We start from the raw sequence: 19,233 nt of genomic DNA, 5'->3' as shown, positions 1-19,233 counted from the left end.
ATTCTTGTTATATAGAATATAATGATGATTATTTTTATAAATGCTTTTGTAAATTAAACGTACGTTACATTCTTCTGAAAAGAATATTGGACAATATCGACCATCTCTTTCTTACACATCGATAAATATCCATATAAGTGAATGCAACAAGATTTTAAATATTGTACATAGTATTTTATAAGGATAAGTTATGTTTGTATACATACTAATTTTTATCTAATCAAGTCATCTTAATGTCACCTACAAAAATCAAGGTACAAACATGTAATTATCATTTCAAAATCTAATACTTTCTAGGAAATGTGCCAATATAAAACATATGACTTTCATAATAAATTCATTTTAATTACATTTAGAATTGTATTACAATGACAAGGTTTTTCGTTTTTACCAGTCAAATAAAAGATTTTAGACTTAACAAATACTTTCATCTTAATATCATGCTCATTCGTTTAACACATAGGAGATATTTTTAGTCTAGATACTTCTTAATATACATAACAAATTATTTAATATTAAAACCTAAAATTGTTTTCAACCATTCTCTTTATATAAAAAATTTCAAATTTTTATTTTAGAATACCTATTATATAAGCCCTTAACCCACGATTTACGTTCGAGAATTTTGGGCCGAAAACGTAAACCAGCTATTATATATTATATTATATATTATATTATATGTTATATTTGGCCCGATCATCGTACTATGGACAATGCCCGTAATATTTACGTTTGGTCCGATCATCTACTACGGGCTATGACCGTAATATTTACGTTTGGCCCGATCGTTGTACCACGGGCTATGTCCGTAGTTGTAGGTTAAGGGGTTAAACAACAAAAGTAACATTTATAATAATTTAAAATTTTGTCAAGAAATTTATTCAAGATAATTCTTTTGTATTATTTGGAAAAAATTCATTAGGAAATATTTGTAACTTGTTAGGTTCTAATATTAAATAACTTTCAAATTGAATTAGAATGTTATCTCTACATTCAGTGCATAAAATCTTTAATAAAGAATCGTAAATATAAAAATATTTATTTGAAATGAATAAAATATTCAAACTATCAATAGGCGCCAGTCTCTTCAATTTAGAAATATAATAACAATTACTTTTAAATGTTTCATAAAAATTATTTTTGTTCTTGTGTTATTATGTATTAATGCTTTAACTGACAATACAACTGATACTGTTACTCAAAAACAGTAAATTAAAAACATGTAAATTAACTCAAAACTTTATTTTTTTCAATCAACTAAAAATATTAATAAAATATTGGAGTTTATAATAAGAAGGCAATATAGATATTTTCGTGAATTTTTTTCACCATTTAAAAATGTCTTTGGTTTTGTGCACAATAAATGACATTCCACATAAAAAATCAAAACTAATTAGCAAGTAGTTAGCACCTCTCTCAACGAAGAGAGGAGCACTCGCCATTGCAATGCAATTGTTTTTTAGCAAAGGAGTACGCGTACTTTTGTTAATGTCCTGTACATTTGGAGTATGATTTGTTTTTCATTTTCATCAGAACTATTTACCAAATTTATTATAAAATTATGAGTAAAAAATTTTGTAGAATTTGAAAATTGATGTTATTCAAAATTATTATAAACACAGTAAATATTTAAAAAAAATACGCATATTTTTTATATGGAAATATTGAAAAAATAAACAGTCTATAGTAATAGTTAGTTAGGAAACTAAAATTAATTTTGACAACGAAAATTAAAATTAATTATAAATTACATAATTATATTATAAGATTAAAATTAATCGTGACAATATAATTACATATAAACGAAAACTATACGTTGAAAAAATAAATAATCGTTCTACATATACAGAATGCATGTACGCACAAGAAATATAATTTAAAAAATTCTAAACAAGTTGTTAATTCCAAATGTTCATCGCGACTTCTGTTAAGTTTCGTATTTATGACCGTATAAAAAACAATAATGTAATTAATTAATTATAACAATATTTTAAGTTGTAACATTATTGTTAGTATGTAACGCAAAATATAATATATAAATATAAAAATAGAGCATTTTATGTAGCATGTGTGTACGCCCATACAGAAACTGTAAATTAGTGAAAGTGATAATATTATGATTATAAAATGTATAACAAGTGCGTTTTTTCATAACTTTTTTGTATTTATTTTTTTTACTCAAGCAAGTTCTAATTATTTTCTAATTCCTAAATAAATGAAAGAATATTTGTTGCAATATCAAATACATTAATATATTTCCAATAATCAGCTTTCTACAATATGGTAGTAATATGCAAGTTCATTAAAAATGTAATTTAAAAAAGTTACGTTATATGATTTATGTTATAAAATGTTTTGCACCTGTTTCTCGATTATTCTAAATAAACTCAGTTTATTCTACAATATTGATCTTTTCAGATTATTTAAAAACTTGATAAAAACATTATTCTACAAATTATTGACATTCGTTTACTGTATCTTTGTAAAACGAAAAAGCTAATCAAGTTCATATTTGTCCCGTTTCCGTTTTTTCAAATTTGTCGCTATTTCGGAAATAACCATTCCATTTGTACCCATCTTTAACCATTCCGTAAGACGAACTTTGGCTTGTCGACCGATAAGGAAGAGATCTCTTTCAAGTCGAGGAAGTTGAATTGCTAATGTAGGATCAGATGTTAGATTCTGAGACCAGTCCATTACTAATTGAAAACGAGACTTAAATGTCTGAAAATGAAGAACGAAAAGGCTCCATATATTTCGAAAAATATATTAGAAAAGATAGAAATTAATTCTTGGCTGTGACCTACCTATCATGATACTTTAGTTTTATAAAGTTATTGAAATTTGTAACTTCAATTCTGTATACATGGATTAATTAGAATATCTTTCAATTATAAGATTTCCAATGTTTTACATAATACACATGATATATTCATAAAAGTATTTGAATACTTTTGTGAGGCACTATATCTTATTAAAAACTAAAAAAGACATAGTACCTATTTTTACTATAATTCGCTTACCTGTAGTAAACTTTCTGCAATTATTTCAGAATCTTTGCCACTGAATTTTCTTACGTGCATTCCTAATTCATAATAAAATGGATTCCATCTACTTAAAACTATAGCATCAGCATCTGCTTCTAAAATTTCTCTAAAAGCACAAATGATATAAATAAGTATACACAGGAAAGTGTTTGTAAAGATTTGTTTAAATAACATGTTGTTGAAAAACAAATAAAAATTTAAAAATTAAACCTGTATCCTTCTTTGTATATATTTGGTATATCGATATTAACTGCTGGATTCTGTAAATTTTTTAATGCATCTGCTAGCCATAATGGAAACTCTACTTTGGATCCAACTTTTAGATCCTCAGATTGACACGAAGGATCCAAAAAACCTTAAACAATAGTATTCATATCTTTAACAATATTATATATCATTCTTATCAGGTATTGTATACGTAATATGAATATACTGTGATTATTATATAGATTATATACAAATATAATGTCGAAATATAATTAGGACCTTATAAAAGTTATATTATTAGTTTTTATTACTTAATCCAGTTTTATAGAGTATATCTCTATAATATAGAGTATCTCATTTTTTGAAGTAGACTAATTGGAGTATAGTTTTATAGAATATATCTCAGTAAGTAATAAAATAATAAATGAAAAATTACCTAAACCAGGTAAATCTACTTCAATTTTACAAGATATTCGTTCTTCAGTAGATAAAATGTCAGTTATTGCAAAATAATCCGGGATATAACTTTGACAACATGCCATTTTACAAAACTAACTCATGTTAGCATAAACAATGAATTATCCAAAGCTCACCTCAATTCAGTGTGACCATTGACTAAGAATAGGATAGACGTGACATTAAATGGAACATGTGTCTCAGGTTATGAAATACCGACCTGCCAAAGGATCAGAGTGTTTCTTACGCTCCCTATGGTTCTCTAGGGCAAACATAGGAATTATCCCAGACGACTCGTCAGTGAATATAATGCCAGAGAGGACGTGTGTTAAACACATAGTATTGCATCCCTGATTCCAGGCCAAGCCGTGTGTTGCCAGCTATCCTCACATGCTCCAAGTTGCAGTTCCTTTCATCTTCTACAGATGACATTACAAGCCTTATCGCACAATATTGCATCCCTAGTATATGAACAAGCCATGCGTTGCCATCTATAGAAAATGAAAGGAACTGCAACTTGGAGCATGTTAGGATGTGAAGCAACACACGTCTTATCGTGGAGATTTACGCATGGCAAACAGTTAGATTTATTATAAGGATATTTCATTTACAAGAATATATACTTTCAAATAAAATGGGAACAACAAAGCAAGAAGTACATCGGCCTGGTGCATTTAAGCAAGTTAATAAACCACATAAAACGGGTAGACATCGTAGTAAAGGATCAATAAGTAGCGAGGTTAAAGGTAAAATTCTTTGCAATTTATATTATTATAGCTTTTTGCTGCTTTCTATATTTTCTAATTTGAAACCAATATAGGAAAAGTTGGAGTAAAAGTTTTATCGAAACGTGCTACTAAAAATCTTGGAAAGAGTGCCCGAAGGCTTCAATCTTCACAAATTAGAAAAAACAAGAGAGAGGAAGTGTTGCAGCAAAAAAGGAATTTTGGTGGATCCCATTCTGCACCTATTCTTATATGCATTATTCCATTACAAGAAGATTTAGATACTGATAATATATTATCAATAATAACAAAAGCTGACGAGTCTGCAAATATAACTAATAGTCCATGTGGTACAATACATTTAAGGTATAATGCTACTATGATAAATGATAAATGATAAATGATATTAATAAAAATATGGATTATTGATTATCAATCTTTTTTTACGATAGTGTACCTAGGTTCAAGCAACGCTTTTCCATTGTGGTCCCACCAGTTGGTAATTTGTTTGCCACATTAGATATAGCAAAAATAGCTACAACTGTCCTTTTTGTTGCATCCGCTACAAATAAGTCTGATAATAGTCCCAGATTTGAAGTATTTGATGACTGGGGAAAAGAAATTATTATGCCCTGTGTTGCTCAAGGTTTGACGACTCCACTAATAGCACTTACAAATGTTGAAAGTCTTCACATAAAGGTATTGTGCTTTTTAATACTTATTATCATATTTTGTACAAAAATAATTTCAATTTTACGAACTATTACAGAAACGTCAAGATTTTAAAAGCCATGTACAATCTAAACTTTCTAAGTGGCTTCCTGAGGAAAAAGTTTTGCAATTAGATACTCCCACTGATGCTTTTAATGTTTTACGACGTGTTGGTACTCAAAAACAAAGAACTGTATCATATAGAGACAAAAGACCTCATTTGTTAGCAGAAGAAATAAAGTTTAAATGTAATGAAGTAGGTATTGATGTAATAATTATCTATACTAATTAAAAGATAAGTATATATCCAAATTCGATTTCATTTAGAACTCTACAGAGCTTGGAACTCTTATGATCTCAGGATATCTTAGGAACGTACCATTATCAGTTAATGGTCTAGTACACATACCTGAATTGGGAGATTTTCAAATGTCTCAAATTGATGCACCTGAAGATCCATATCCAGTGGAGAAAAAGTTGAGAAAACAATGTAATGCAATGGACGATGAACCATCCACGCGGGTTCTTGAACGCGCAGATCCAGGAAAACAAGTAATTTCATGAAATAAAATAAAACTTAAAATTTTTAAAAGCAATAATCAATTTTCTTAATTTTTTAGGAATCTCTCGAAAGTGAAAATATACCTGACCCTATGGATGCTGAACAAACTTGGCCTACAGAAGAGGAATTAGCCGAAGCTAAAGCACAAAGAAAAAAAATTGTAAAGAGAGTTCCAAAAGGAACTTCTGAATATCAAGCAGCTTGGATTCCTGATGAGGATGGAGGTATTTGTTTTTTAGTCATAAATTAAATTTGGAGATATATATTATTCTTTGCTTGCATTTTGTAGAGGAATTGAGTGAGTGCTCGTACGATGAATCAGAAGACGAGATGTCTGTTGATGAACCAAAGTCTCAAGCAGATAGTGGACCAGATGCAGAAGAAGACGAGGAAGAATACGACACAATTACTGTGTCCGAAGTTCCTGATGAACGATACGATCAGAATATTGATATGACAGAAGAAAAAGAAGCAATGGAAAACTTGAAGAGTATGTTTGTCGAATATTTGTATATTACATTATTGAATATGTATTATTGAAATCTTTAACCACAATTTTTCAAATATAGACGCAAAATTAGACGCACAATTTCCTGACGAAGTAGATACACCTCAAGATATGTTGGCAAAACAGAGGTTTCAAAAATATCGTGGACTTGAATCATTCAGAACAAGTCCGTGGGATCCGAAAGAAAACCTTCCTACTGATTACGCTAGAATATTTCAATTTGAAAATTTTGATCGTACGCGAAAACGTATATTTAAAGAATCTCAGGAAATAGAGGGTGCTATGGTATGAACATTTGATTAATTAAAAACTAATTATTTATTCATGCTAAATTATACAAATATTTTTAGCCTGGTTGGTATATCACAATTCACGTTGTAAATGTACGGCAAGATCTTTTTATCGCATTTTCTTCATTGGAAAATCATCCATTAATTGTATTTGGTTTACTACCGAACGAGCACAAAATGTCTGTCTTAAATGTGGCATTGAAACATATTAATATTAGTCCACAACCGGTGAAATCTAAAGAAAAATTGATATTTCAATGTGGATTTAGAAGATTCACTGCGTGCCCAATATTTAGTCAACACACAAATGGAAACAAACATAAAGCATGTATTATTTTCTGTGAGATTTTAATATATTCTATTTATATCTTGTTACCAAGAATAGAAATATTTTTCAGTATGAGCGGTATTTTCGTCCAGAGAACACTGTCGTAGCAAGCATGTACGCTCCAATTATTTTTCCACCATGTCCAGTATTATGTTATGTTCAAAAATTGAATAAATCATTGGTAAGGAGGCAATAATTATATACAAGTTAAAGGTTGATTCTATTCTTATATTATTAAAAGTTACAATATTTTTGTAGGAATTAATTGCAACTGGAAGTGTATTATCTGCGAATCCAGATAGAATAGTTGTAAAACGTGTTGTTCTTAGCGGCCATGCGTATAAAGTACATAAACGATCAGCAGTTATAAGATTTATGTTCTTTCATCGAGAAGATATAAACTGGTTTAAACCAGTTGAACTACGAACAAAATATGGTCGTAGAGGACATATAAAAGAGCCATTGGGTAGATAGATCATAAATGTTTCTTAATTTAATTGATGTATTTAATTAAAAAATGACATTATTTTTTCCTAGGTACTCATGGTCATATGAAATGTGTATTTAATGGTCAACTGAAGTCGCAGGACACGATTTTAATGAATTTATACAAAAGAGTATTCCCAAAATGGACATATGAACCTTTGTTGTTAACAGAGTTACAACATCAAAATGAAAGCATGAACATAGAATAAAATTTGTAAATGTATATATATACTAAATAAAATTTTGTCATACATTTAAAATGCTTATCTTATACACGTCTTGTTTTAATATTATGTAAAATGAATTCTAATTTTAATTTGAATGTATGATTTCGATATATCGCGAAATGTATCACGTGACTTATGCTCCAGCCAATTAGCTTCTTTTAAGTAGTATCTTGTATACTGTTTGAAAGGTAACATTGTTGTGTGTGATGTAATTAAATAATATTTGATAATAATAGTATTAAGCAAGAATTTTTCAAAGAAAATATGGACTTGGATACTTCTTATATTGGTAATTAGCATTTCATATAAATAAGAGTGTTGACAGATAAATGTAGATGTTTAATACACAAAAATAATGAACCTAAACTTTCTTCTTGAAATAACTATCTATTTAATACAGAACCTTTACTTGATGATTGGCTAGAAGAACTTCAATCAATCATTAAAGCACAAGAAAGTTTTATCAAAGCTAAAGACGAATTTTACATGCCATTTGTAGGTAATTACTGTGTTTGAAACTGTATCCCTTTGTTAATATTAATTTCATTTTTATTTATATCTTTGTTCCTATTTTGATAGAATATAATAACAACAAAATTTTCATTCACATTAAATACTGCTTTCAGCTATACCAATTCCAATTATCAATGCAATATTTAAAATAACAGAGTATCTCCATTTGGGGCCAGATACTAGATACATTGCTATTCACTTATATGATAAGTTTATGTGTAGCTATTTTTGGGAAGTATATAGAAATGCTGATCAAACAGAAAGTTCTTGGTCTCAAGTTTGTAAACAAGTAGCAAGTCAATCAAAATTATACCTCATGTCTTGTTTGCAATTAGCAAATAAAATGGATTCACATTTCAACAAGTTAAGAATATCGCAAGTACATATACATGATTTTATTCTAAATTTATCAATAGTGGTATCTTAATGTTTTATATGCTACAGGTACTTGGTATCTTACGGTGTATAGACAAAAAATCTGAATACACACCCAATGTAATTTTTCTATCAGAATATAAGGTATTTAAGACTGTTGGATTCAGAATGCCATTTTACACTCCGTTAAATTGCGTAGAAATTCTTTTAGCTGCAACAGGACTCAAGGATACTCCAAATATGCAAGAACTTACTATAAATTTATTGGATCTAGTTTATCTGCAGGTTTGAATTTTATTAATAGATATTTGTAAGACATTAGTGATATGTTATAAATGACATTAGCATGGTTAATGAAACAGATATATATGGTTATAGAGGGAGGAAATATATTTTCATTTGCAATGTTTGTTGCAAGAACATATAGCAAAAACTCAACAAGAAAAGAGGAGTCTTATGATGTTAATGTCAAATATATTATTTTTGGGAGCTTCTATTGTTCTTTGTGGGGCATTCTTTTTGTGTATAGATTGTAAATCAGTAAGAATTATAGCTTCAAAATTATCGCAATTAATAGATATGAAGATTCATGATATTTGGGATATGGCTAACATACTTCTTATAATGGCAATTCAAGAATAATTCTTAAAAAATCTATGTAAAAGTAAACTTTTGTATATTGTATATTGCATATCACTGCATATCAATAAATTTGTACAAATTATTAAGAAAATGAGATAAAAATTGTTTTTATTATTGATTCATTTTGGAATTTTAGAATTATTAATTATTAAAATTGTAAATTTTTAATGCTGGTTTTAAAATAATTTTATATATGTCCTCTATATGCAATAAAGGAATGTAATTCTTACATATACCGTTAGGTGAAATGTTTAATTACTACATTCTTATGAATAAGTACTTCTTCAATAGTAAATAACATATACATCCAACTATATTAACTTAAACTAACTTAAACACTTTCAATATCTCACTCACTATTGACAATACAAAAATATATTAGAGAAAAGAGATTATCTGATTTAGAAGGGCAAATATGATAGTAATCATATTTTTTATACGTTTCAAGATTATCGATATTTTTTTAAATGGAGCTATATCTTCTTATTATCATGGTGTTACAGGTTACAGCTGAAATTAAGACCAATCGATCACCTATAATGCTTGATAATAACCGCGAATAATGAAAAAGCTACGATAGAAAGATCAACGAAGGAAAATTTATTTCAACAAGTGTTAAAAATGATGCCAATTGTCAACAGGAGAAAAGTTTTCTCAACATTGCGTTGGATCGGCCTTTGTACAGCCATTCGATATAGCCTGCGCGTTCGCTTGATCTTAAACCTCTAGGCTTCTTTCTGTGGGGTATGATTAAACAAACAATTTATCATGGTATTAGTATAATACTATAAAATATGAGAGAATGTATTAAATAGAACAATATAATAATATTAGTCGTCACGTTATACGGGCGGCCAAGAATCATACGTTAATCGCTCACGGAAATGTATAGAAGTGGATGTTCATAGCTTTGAACACTTGTGAAGTAAGTTTTCCTTCATCGACCACGCTAAACATTTATGAATTTTTGGTATTCAAGATCATGTGAATGCATAATATTATAAGTTTTTGGATTAATCGTAACTTCAACGCTAACGCCATGATAATAAAAATATATACGACCACGAATAAATATATACTCTATAAAACAGAGTAACTTTTTAAAAATTAGACCAACGATTTGAATTTTTTGTTTTGACAAGTTAGAAGGATTAGTTTACTAGACAATGTGTAAAAAGATATTAGGAAAGTTGCAGTTGGTCGGAATCGCGAAGAAAATAGTAATGGTTACTTTTTGTAACTCTACCCGAGCCTGTAATGAAAATTTAAAAAGTACATTTTGTAGATTTATGCTAGTTATATACATGTTGAAAATTTCACCGAAATCGGTTAACATTACTACGAGCTAAAAACGATTAAAAATGATGCGAAGTTATAATTTTCTATGACTTTCGCCTTATAACTTTATTAATTATAGATTCTTGTTTATCTTTCGATGCCTGTTATTTGATTCTACATCAGCTGATTTCGATGAAATTTCCAACATGTACATAGCTAACATAACTCTTCAAAATGCGTTATTTAAATTTCCATTAGACGTACAGATAAAAAAGTTCTGAAAGGTGATCTTTATTATTTTCTTCGCGATTGCGGCCAACTGCAATTTTTTAAAAGTTTTTTCTACGCATCGGTAGACTGATTCTTTTAACTTATCGAAAAAAATTCAAGTCGTTTGGTCCAATTTTAGGAATGTTATTCTGTTTTAAAGAGTATGCCAATACTTTTATTCGTGACTGTATGTAATCGCGTTTAGAAAAACAGCAATAACCTTGAAATCTTGAAATCTATGACATTGAGATAAATCTCATGTTTACCATCATATTTGCCCTCTCAAATCAGATAATGTTTTTCTCTGAAATTTTGTCTATCAATAATAAGTAAGATATTTATGGCACTCGAGTTAAGTGAAACACACTGTATGTATTGGGTTGGCAACTAAGTGATTGCGGATTTTGTCATTAGGTGATAATGATATATGTATAAGAATATATGTATAAGAAGCCTATATTATTTCTCAATCATAGTGCATTTGTTACGAATGTTCAAAGTTCACACGCATTAACAAATAAAAGCATGGGAATAATTCAAAAGTTTATGAATTAATATATTTTAATTAATTGATACATATGTATATTCTTGCTGATCTATGATCATTTAATGGATTACACATGCAAAGAATATAAGATAATACAAAATTAATAATTGATGTCTTAATCATTCTTATAATTACATAATATTGCTTTTATAAACTGAATTGATTCATTCGATACTTTTCTGATTAGAATGTTGATCTGATTTTTGAATATTGACGAAGTCGTCGATTTTATTTATGGTACAATATACAAATTTATGGTCAATTATGTTTTTATTAACATAATTTGCACTTCATAGTCCAATAATATTCATTTCTTGTGATTTTCCATGAGACTTAAAATTTCATTATATACCCAAGCATCTACATGCTTGCCCCATAAGAAATCAGTATGCCCAAAGCTGTCGGATGGGACTAAAAATTTCTGAGCATTGGGTAGTGCTCTGTACAATTGATGCAAGTCCTGTAAAGATATTAACAGGGAAGAGAAACTTGAAAAATTCAGTAGAAACTGAAGCACCGCGATAAACAGCATACGAACCTGAACATTGACATACATATCATTGGCACTATAATGCAAATACACTGGTAGCTTAACGTTGGCCAAATTATAATCAGGAGGTTGTATCGTACCGTATCTTTTCATGTTGCCGATAAGGCCATAATCAAATTTTCGAAACTTGCCTATGGGAAGAAAAGATGTAATTTGAAAGAAGCAAAAAGGTGTATATTTCATAAAATTATATTACTAAATATTAACCTGAACTAATCAATTGTCCATAATGTGCGATTTGCCTAACAGATGAACCAGCAGGATCATATTGCACAATAATAGGCAATAGAGTCTATGAATTAGAATCAAGTTAAATCGAAAACTATTGTACATGTATAGTGATTACATTGAATGCACATGCATATGATTACCGTATTAAGTTCGTTACTGAAGCCAGCACACAAGAATACGATGTTTTTACATATTGGTTGCAAAAGTGCTTCATTATCACACATAATTGTTCCAAGCATCTGTATGAGTTTATCCGATGGTTTAAATTCATACATGCCTATCAAATCTGTTATGAACTGTAAAAAGACCAAAGATGAGAAAAATTCAGCATCGTTTGATTTGATATCAAAATTAGTAAATGCAGCTTCTAAAGCGTACATTGATATCGTTGGAATGAGGAGCCAAAACACGGAATAGAGGACTTTTTGTCCTGGACATGAAGACTGCTGGACCCAAAGTAAAAGAAGCGATAATCTTCTCTTGGTACTCTGGCCGTTCGCTAGCCATTACAAAGAACGACGTAGCACCCTGGCTATGTGACATGATAAAGATTTTCTCTTTTTTTGTTAGAGTGAGGATATGGTCGATCATCGCTGGCAGATCGTACACTCCGATTTCATGCCAACTGTACGAAAGTATGAATCGTTGTATTATCAGGAAGTAACGATGCAACAATCGTATTAATTGCCAAAATGCATTTTAACGAACGATTATTCCAATTATACCTGAACATCCAAAAATCTGGCTCTGAAATAGTCCAATCCAAGTGGTTTCGTGAGTACCTGTTGCCACGCACATTACCCAACCATACATCGTATCCCCAATCTGCTAATATGAAACCTAAAATTTGGAGAAAAATATTAATCGGATATCATTTAACCCTTTGCACTCGACATGTTCTTCAATTTTTTATTTGTTCTTTACGTACAATGCGAAGGCGAAACTTCAAGGGAACATATATTTTTTAAAAATTTGGACCTTGTGTGGAGTTTGTGCTATATAATCACCAGTAATCTCTTTGTGTCCCTTCAAGGAGAACAGCCAAGTGCAAAGGATTAAAGTTAGCGTAAATTTGTTTTTCCTTGGAAATGTAAATCTATTCGAAAAATCGATGACTTTTTAAAAAAAAGAAGAAGGAAAAGGGAAAACAAATGGTAGCACTTAAAAATGTTTATTCTATAGACGAATAGTAAATTGGTAATACCTAAACCCTTTTCAGGACCTGACAAAAGCCACGAAGCCGAGCAATCAAAAACTCCATGGAGAAGTAATACAGCTATTTTATCATCAGATGGAGGTATTTTGTCCGATCCTACGATTCTATCCAGTTGCAAGATATACCGATCCTCTGTGACGACTCGATGAGTTTCGGCTATGTATCCCGCTTTTTCTGCAAGTTCTTTCTGCAGAAATGCTGACTCTTATTTCAACGTAAATACTGGGAATTATATGACGATCTCAGTAAAATTTACTTACAGGAGTTGGAACATTAAACTCAAATGCGGTATTAGTGATGTGATTTGATTCATGCTGTTGTCCTGTAAATGGCCCTCCTAAAATCACCGGCAACGCGCAACATAAAATAAATATCTTGAACATCATCGTGGGCAGTACGTCTTCAAACAATTCGAATTGTTTCATAGACTTATATATAGACTTATATAAAGAATCATTCCCAGATGTGCAAACAAAGTAGCGCATTAAGTTGTTATCAGTTATCGAGTATCAGATCAAATGTTGTCTACATATATAAACCACTTGGCTATTAAATTGCTACGAAGATAAATCTTTTATTGATATTACGAGATATGATTTATATCTAATTTGTGTTGTTATAGATCTTCGGATTTCTCTCTTTTTCAGACAGAAAGGGAATAGGTATATGCAGACAGTAGCTGTTGAAAAACAATGATTTCTGATTTTTGATCTGCGACTTTGATCAGTTACTTGCACGATTTAAAGATAAATACAAGTAAACAATCGATGAAAAATATCAATAAATGTTGCAGGTGTTACAACTTTTGAGGTATGAAAAATTCTGATATGTATCAATTCATGATACACTGTGAAGAATGAGCATACTTCTTATCTCACTATTCATAAAAATATACAAACATTTCTAGAAATTTGTCTGTATATGTATACAATCAATCACAAAAAGATTCGGATACTTTACAATTTCAATTTCTAAGCTCTATGTTTTCAGTAAATGTACAAAGACCAACAAAAATGTGTTACATTACGTTTCACTATACTATACATGTATAGATAAGTAGAAAAATAAGTAGTAGAAAAAACTTTTGAGTTATTATTTATTGTTGTCTAAATATTTTCTCTGGTGAGTGCTCGAATACTTTGTGATCCACTGTACTTGTTACAGATTTAAAGGATGCCTAACTACAAAATAAGGTATTTAGGATAAAAAAATGCAGTCTGATTGCTTTCTCTTTCTTTGCAAGATGATATTTAGGTAACTTCAATACTGAGCAATATTTAGGCATGCATAAGAAGGAATTGGTACAGTTTAATTTTATAAACGGAAGATGCTTGGCAAATCTTCGCTGATAAGCTTATTTTTTAAAATACAATCGTGAAACTCGTTCGTCCGGTTTAACAGATCTTCGGTAAAAGACAGTCCGCGACTCTCGACTTCCTGAACATCAGAGCTTCGCCACAAAATCTCGTCCCAGTTTCGAAACTTTTCTCAATAGGCTTTTACTATGAAGTGATAAACCATATTACGTATGTACGTATATAGTTATAATTATAAAATTAATATAATATAATATAAAATTATATAATTTTCATCGCAATAATAGATTTCTGTAAACGAGCGATTGTACATTAACAAGTTGACTCTTCATTTATCTACCCGTAACAATTTTAGTGAAATCGTTCGAGTGAAAGTAGAACGTCTCTATATGCAGAAGAAACCGTTATTTGCACACGAGAAAAGTTGGAAATATTGCGTCATATTGAATGGTGAAAAAGAAGGTCATAATCGTTGTGACTTGAAAGAAAGTATGTGAGCCGAGCATTTGGTTCAGCGCATATTTCTTTCCAAATTCCATTGATACCTATCATTTGACGTATTTAACACATTCTACTGTTCTAAGGTGAACTAAGAATTATTAAAGTAATTCGCTTTGCTATCAGAACGTACCAACCGCAAGTAGAGCGACGATTATGAATAGCTATATGTAGTTTGATCCTCCATTTAATCCTTATTTAATAAATAATAATTCATACAACAACAGGTATAAATTCAGTGAGATAGGAAGTAAACTGGTTGTCGCGTGCTCGCTAGCGGAAAATCGATTGCGCAAAAGGATGGTACCTTTGCTATAATAGTAAGGTGGAAAAAATTCATCCAACCATTTGTACTGCGCTTTAGTTTTCCATTGTAGGTAGAATAGAGAAGATTAAATAGAAAATCGCGTTAGTAACCTAAGAGAAGAAGGGGAGTGACGAACAAACATAGGAGAAAGAGGAAAAGGAAAATAGCTAATAGCCTCCATCGGATGCGACCAAGATTCGAAGAGAATAAATGAAAGATGCAACTCGCGTTAGTGATACGCTTCGTCTTTTTAATGTTTCTTGTTCTTTGGATCGTCGAAGTTAATCGTGCTGGTAAGCAAGCTTTTTAATGAAGATAAGAATAGTTGATTGTCACTGAGAAACTAAATTCACTTCTTTTCCCAGCAAGATTCCCTGGAAGGAGTCGAGCGATGGTGCGGCGAATAAGAGTTGGTCTTGAACATTTGAAAGCGAAAATTTGCTTTGGTATGTATAGCATAAGAAGCGGTATTCGTCCAATTAAGTAAGATATATAAAAGAAGTGGAAATTGCAGAATCAGTTGGCTGCTTTGCGGATCCACCGCCCCGTTTGACGTTGAAAAGGCCGCCGGAGCATCCTAGCATAATTCAAACGAGATTTTTATTGTACACTCGCTCTAGACGAGAATCCCCTAAAAGCCTTCAATATGGTGATGATTTGAAATCCATTCTTCAATCAGAATTTGATTCGACGAAACCTCTGAAAGTTGTAATACACGGCTATAAAGGAAGCGGTAGCGATATTGGTGCGGTTCTTTTGGTACAGGCTCTTCTGGACTTGGTAATTAACAAGAAGCGAATGTCTATTATCGATCGATAGAGAATTCGTTTATCAAAACAACTTACGTAGATAAATGATGGAATATCCATTAGGAAGATACGAACATCTTAGTGCTTGATTGGACAAGAGGAGCAGCAACGACCTATTCAGCAGCAGTGGCGAACACGGAACTCGTAGGACGGCAATTAGGTCTAGTCCTTTTAGACGCTGTTAATTTGGGTACTCTTGCTGAAAACATTCACGTGATTGGCTTTAGTCTCGGAGCTCATGTGGCTGGCTGTGCTTCAGAGATCCTCAAGAAGAAAAGTATTCTTCTAGGTCGTATAACAGGCCTAGATCCTGCATCACCCTTTTTCAGAAATCATTTGGTTAGAGAGAAGTCCAGGAAATTAGATGCTACCGATGCTCGATTAGTAGATGTGATTCATACGGATGGATCCCAGGACTTTGCAGATGGATTTGGTCTTTTAAAGCCACTTGGTCATATCGATTTCTTTCCGAATGGCGGTAGAGAGCAGCCAGGTTGCAAGGATGTGAAGAATTCTGTTGTTGTTAGCCATTTGAAAGGTACGTGATTAGATGTTTATTGACCGACGCGATCCAAGTTATTTGAAATTTTCCGAATTGTAAAAATAATAATGTTTCAGAGGATATGTTAACGAAAGAGATCGCTTGTAGTCATTTAAGAGCTTGGGCATATTTTTTGGAAAGCATACGTACAACGAATGAATCTTGTAAATTTATTGCTTGGCCTTGTCCCCAAGGAACGATCTCGTATACGAATGGAATGTGTTTTCCTATGGAATCTACGCTATGGTCCCAAGAAATGGGCTACCGAGCTAATCGCGGTCCTTTAGGAATTTATTATTTGCCCACGAGAGATCAAGAACCATTTTGTGGTAAAGTCAACTTGTATGTAAAATATTTGCAACTCGTTTTTTATTTGTTTGTTCTTATTAGGCCAGCCTTTGAGAGCATCGGTGACAATTTCAGAAACGGTGACAAAGACATCAGGAATATTATTCTTAAAGATTGTGGAACGTGATTCGACAATAAATTTCAAGTTTCGATGCACGTAAGATATACTTTAATAACGCTAATACGCGATCTTGATTCGTAAAAAATTTATCATTATTATTGCGATGCACTTGGAAATTTTATTCCATATATGTATCTATAAATAACTTTGACGAAATATTATGTGTTCAAGGATACCTACTCGAAGAAATAAATCGACGACATTCTACGATATTGGTGCAGCAGAATTTCAATTTTTGTCGAAAAACCGATCAACGATAGAAGCACGTATTTGGTACCAAAAAGATAAGAACGAAAAAAACGAAGATACGACTATAATTTCTAACTCGGATATGTTGTTAATAGACACTCTTACTCTTGAGGATAGAAAAGGCAACAAGTACGTAAATGCTAGTTATCTAAAACTAATTAATCTTTAATTAACGCTTTATTTGCATATTTAGATGGAAATATTGTACTCGAAATACTGCCCTAAATTTCGAAGAAAATTTGATAATACTTCGTCAAGAACAGTGCGCCTTTTTATAAGAATAAACTCATTTATGTAGAAAAGACAAGTTATTTTAATAAAATATTTATTATATACAAAATACTAAAGAAAATAAAAAAAGGTTCGGATAAAAAAATACTTGTTAATTCAACAATTTTCTAACAATAAATTTTATCATCAATTTCTATAATGTATCAGGATTCATTTTTTATATAACCCATTAATTAATTAAATCATTTCCGGAAAAAGAAGAAACGAGTATTTGAAATAGTCTATATAAAGCCAGGTGCGATAACATACAATGGAAACATAACCTATTCATTATTTTGAATCGATCAAACTAATTGTGTGCAACAAAGAACAATGTCTTGTTTAAAAAATCTTCTTCTTTTAAGATGTTCGAATCAAGCTTTTAGAAGTGTAAGTAATTGTTATTCGAAATAATTGTACTCAAATGAGATTACTTTTATAAAAGAACAAAACAAACACAAAATAATAAAATTAATATTATTTACAGACAATTACATTTCGACATTCACTAAATTTTTGGCAATGTTATCCACAAGTTAGAACCATAAATATTTTTACACCTTTACATAAATCCAATGAAATACGCTCATTATCAAGTAAAAAACAATCCATCTTTAGAAACAGTGTTATCACATGGAAAAGTGTAACAGTTACGAGTATAGGATGTGCAGTTCTTTTAATGTATATGTATTATCTTCAAGAAGCAAAAGATAAAGAAATAGAACGTGAGAGAAGACGTGCGCTAGGCAAGGCAGCAATTGGTGGAAAATTTGAATTAGTTGATTCTAAAGGAAAAGTATGGAAGTCAGATGATTTTTTAGGACAGTGGGTTTTAATATACTTTGGTTTTACGCATTGCCCTGACATATGTCCTGATGAACTTGAAAAACTGACAGAAATTGTTGATAAGTTGGGTAGGTTTAAATGACAATATTTAAAAAATGTATATGTCTCATCTTTTATATTAAATTACTTTTTTAGAGACCCAGTATAATACAAAAGTTCAGCCTATATTTATTTCTGTGGATCCTGATAGAGATACGCCAGAAGTTGTAGGCAAATATGTTAAAGAATTTTCTGACAAAATTCTTGGCCTTACTGGAACCAAAGAACAAGTTGCTAAAGTATGCAAAGCTTATAGAGTATACTACAGCAATGGGCCCAAGGATCAAGATTCAGACTATATTGTTAGTTATTTATCTTCCTTATAAGTAGCTTAAATTCTATCTTTGAATATAAAATCACTTTATTTCTGTCATATTCTAGGTTGATCATACGATAATCATATATCTCGTTGATCCAGATGGTATGTTTGTGGATTATTATGGTCTGACTCATACTGCTGAACAGGTTATACAAAGTATGTTAATAAATAAACTTAAGTATGAGAACTTGAAGAAAGATTCTTGGATTCCATCATTGACACTAAAAAACCCACTACCAACATGATTTATTTATATTCTACTATTATATCAATTATGTTAATAGTTAAATCTCAAGTATGTTTTAAGCATTTTCTTGTATTAAATATTACTGTTTACTTATTATAATTGTATAAAAAGAAAAAATCATATGAAAAATAAATAACTACTTGCACTATTTATT

The 19,233-nt window shown here is 30.7% G+C and overlaps 6 protein-coding genes across 14 annotated transcripts; 4 read left to right on the top strand and 2 right to left on the bottom strand.

Moving 5' to 3' along the window:
* Nucleotides 1–77: 77 nt before the first annotated feature.
* Psf3 (DNA replication complex GINS protein PSF3) lies at nucleotides 78–4,073 on the bottom strand. 2 transcript variants are annotated; one of them, XM_069129438.1, is made up of 4 exons: nucleotides 3,931–4,073; nucleotides 3,258–3,402; nucleotides 3,024–3,153; nucleotides 78–2,724 (listed from the first exon to the last, which is right to left on the bottom strand). In XM_069129438.1, exons 1-4 carry the CDS (start codon nucleotides 4,046–4,048, stop codon nucleotides 2,497–2,499), a joined length of 621 nt encoding a protein of 206 aa, XP_068985539.1. In that variant the 5' UTR covers nucleotides 4,049–4,073; the 3' UTR covers nucleotides 78–2,496. The 2 variants fall into 2 exon arrangements, with proteins under 2 accessions (XP_068985539.1, XP_068985540.1); XM_069129439.1 differs by lacking the exon at nucleotides 3,931–4,073 and adding an exon at nucleotides 3,691–3,909.
* Nucleotides 4,074–4,233: 160 nt separating this feature from the next.
* Nucleotides 4,234–7,549, top strand: Tsr1 (Tsr1 ribosome assembly factor). Its single transcript, XM_069129443.1, has 12 exons — nucleotides 4,234–4,456; nucleotides 4,531–4,801; nucleotides 4,888–5,134; nucleotides 5,205–5,402; nucleotides 5,474–5,698; nucleotides 5,767–5,932; nucleotides 5,998–6,198; nucleotides 6,278–6,501; nucleotides 6,567–6,830; nucleotides 6,905–7,015; nucleotides 7,093–7,300; nucleotides 7,372–7,549. Exons 1-12 carry the CDS (start codon nucleotides 4,345–4,347, stop codon nucleotides 7,527–7,529), a joined length of 2,385 nt encoding a protein of 794 aa, XP_068985544.1. The 5' UTR covers nucleotides 4,234–4,344; the 3' UTR covers nucleotides 7,530–7,549.
* Nucleotides 7,550–7,683: 134 nt separating this feature from the next.
* LOC138188038 (cyclin N-terminal domain-containing protein 1) lies at nucleotides 7,684–9,168 on the top strand. Of its 2 annotated transcripts, none has more exons than XM_069129436.1 (5): nucleotides 7,684–7,836; nucleotides 7,948–8,046; nucleotides 8,174–8,439; nucleotides 8,505–8,720; nucleotides 8,814–9,168. In XM_069129436.1, exons 1-5 carry the CDS (start codon nucleotides 7,812–7,814, stop codon nucleotides 9,075–9,077), a joined length of 870 nt encoding a protein of 289 aa, XP_068985537.1. In that variant the 5' UTR covers nucleotides 7,684–7,811; the 3' UTR covers nucleotides 9,078–9,168. The 2 variants fall into 2 exon arrangements, with proteins under 2 accessions (XP_068985537.1, XP_068985538.1); XM_069129437.1 differs by having other exon boundaries at nucleotides 8,798–9,168.
* Nucleotides 9,169–11,290: 2,122 nt separating this feature from the next.
* On the bottom strand, nucleotides 11,291–13,555 carry LOC138188035 (lipase 3). Of its 2 annotated transcripts, XM_069129433.1 has the most exons (8): nucleotides 13,430–13,555; nucleotides 13,158–13,356; nucleotides 12,679–12,793; nucleotides 12,332–12,578; nucleotides 12,094–12,249; nucleotides 11,930–12,014; nucleotides 11,711–11,853; nucleotides 11,291–11,632 (listed from the first exon to the last, which is right to left on the bottom strand). In XM_069129433.1, exons 1-8 carry the CDS (start codon nucleotides 13,553–13,555, stop codon nucleotides 11,480–11,482), a joined length of 1,224 nt encoding a protein of 407 aa, XP_068985534.1. In that variant the 3' UTR covers nucleotides 11,291–11,479. The 2 variants fall into 2 exon arrangements, with proteins under 2 accessions (XP_068985534.1, XP_068985533.1); XM_069129432.1 differs by having other exon boundaries at nucleotides 11,291–11,853.
* A 499-nt stretch (nucleotides 13,556–14,054) lies between these two features.
* LOC138188032 (pancreatic triacylglycerol lipase) lies at nucleotides 14,055–17,935 on the top strand. Of its 6 annotated transcripts, none has more exons than XR_011175330.1 (9): nucleotides 14,055–15,583; nucleotides 15,656–15,736; nucleotides 15,805–16,070; nucleotides 16,163–16,637; nucleotides 16,718–16,969; nucleotides 17,031–17,145; nucleotides 17,281–17,487; nucleotides 17,552–17,719; nucleotides 17,848–17,935. XR_011175330.1 is itself a non-coding variant. In XM_069129415.1 (9 exons), exons 2-9 carry the CDS (start codon nucleotides 15,508–15,510, stop codon nucleotides 17,634–17,636), a joined length of 1,557 nt encoding a protein of 518 aa, XP_068985516.1. In that variant the 5' UTR covers nucleotides 14,055–14,695; nucleotides 14,841–15,507; the 3' UTR covers nucleotides 17,637–17,780. The 6 variants fall into 6 exon arrangements, 5 of the variants coding, with proteins under 5 accessions (XP_068985516.1, XP_068985512.1, XP_068985515.1 ...); XM_069129415.1 differs by lacking the exon at nucleotides 17,848–17,935 and having other exon boundaries at nucleotides 14,055–14,695; nucleotides 14,841–15,583; nucleotides 17,552–17,780; XM_069129411.1 differs by lacking the exon at nucleotides 17,848–17,935 and having other exon boundaries at nucleotides 14,055–14,695; nucleotides 14,773–15,583; nucleotides 17,552–17,780.
* Nucleotides 17,878–19,178, top strand: Scox (Synthesis of cytochrome c oxidase). Its single transcript, XM_069129435.1, has 4 exons — nucleotides 17,878–18,018; nucleotides 18,116–18,542; nucleotides 18,610–18,815; nucleotides 18,895–19,178. Exons 1-4 carry the CDS (start codon nucleotides 17,962–17,964, stop codon nucleotides 19,075–19,077), a joined length of 873 nt encoding a protein of 290 aa, XP_068985536.1. The 5' UTR covers nucleotides 17,878–17,961; the 3' UTR covers nucleotides 19,078–19,178.
* Nucleotides 19,179–19,233: the final 55 nt, after the last annotated feature.

The sequence above is a fragment of the Bombus flavifrons genome, chromosome 16 (genome assembly GCF_040668555.2).
Source record: "Bombus flavifrons isolate JBK064 chromosome 16, iyBomFlav1_principal, whole genome shotgun sequence".
Classification (NCBI taxonomy): Eukaryota; Metazoa; Arthropoda; class Insecta; order Hymenoptera; family Apidae; genus Bombus; species Bombus flavifrons.
Note: the sequence above shows the minus strand (reverse complement) of the source record. Positions and strands in the feature narration are given on the sequence as shown.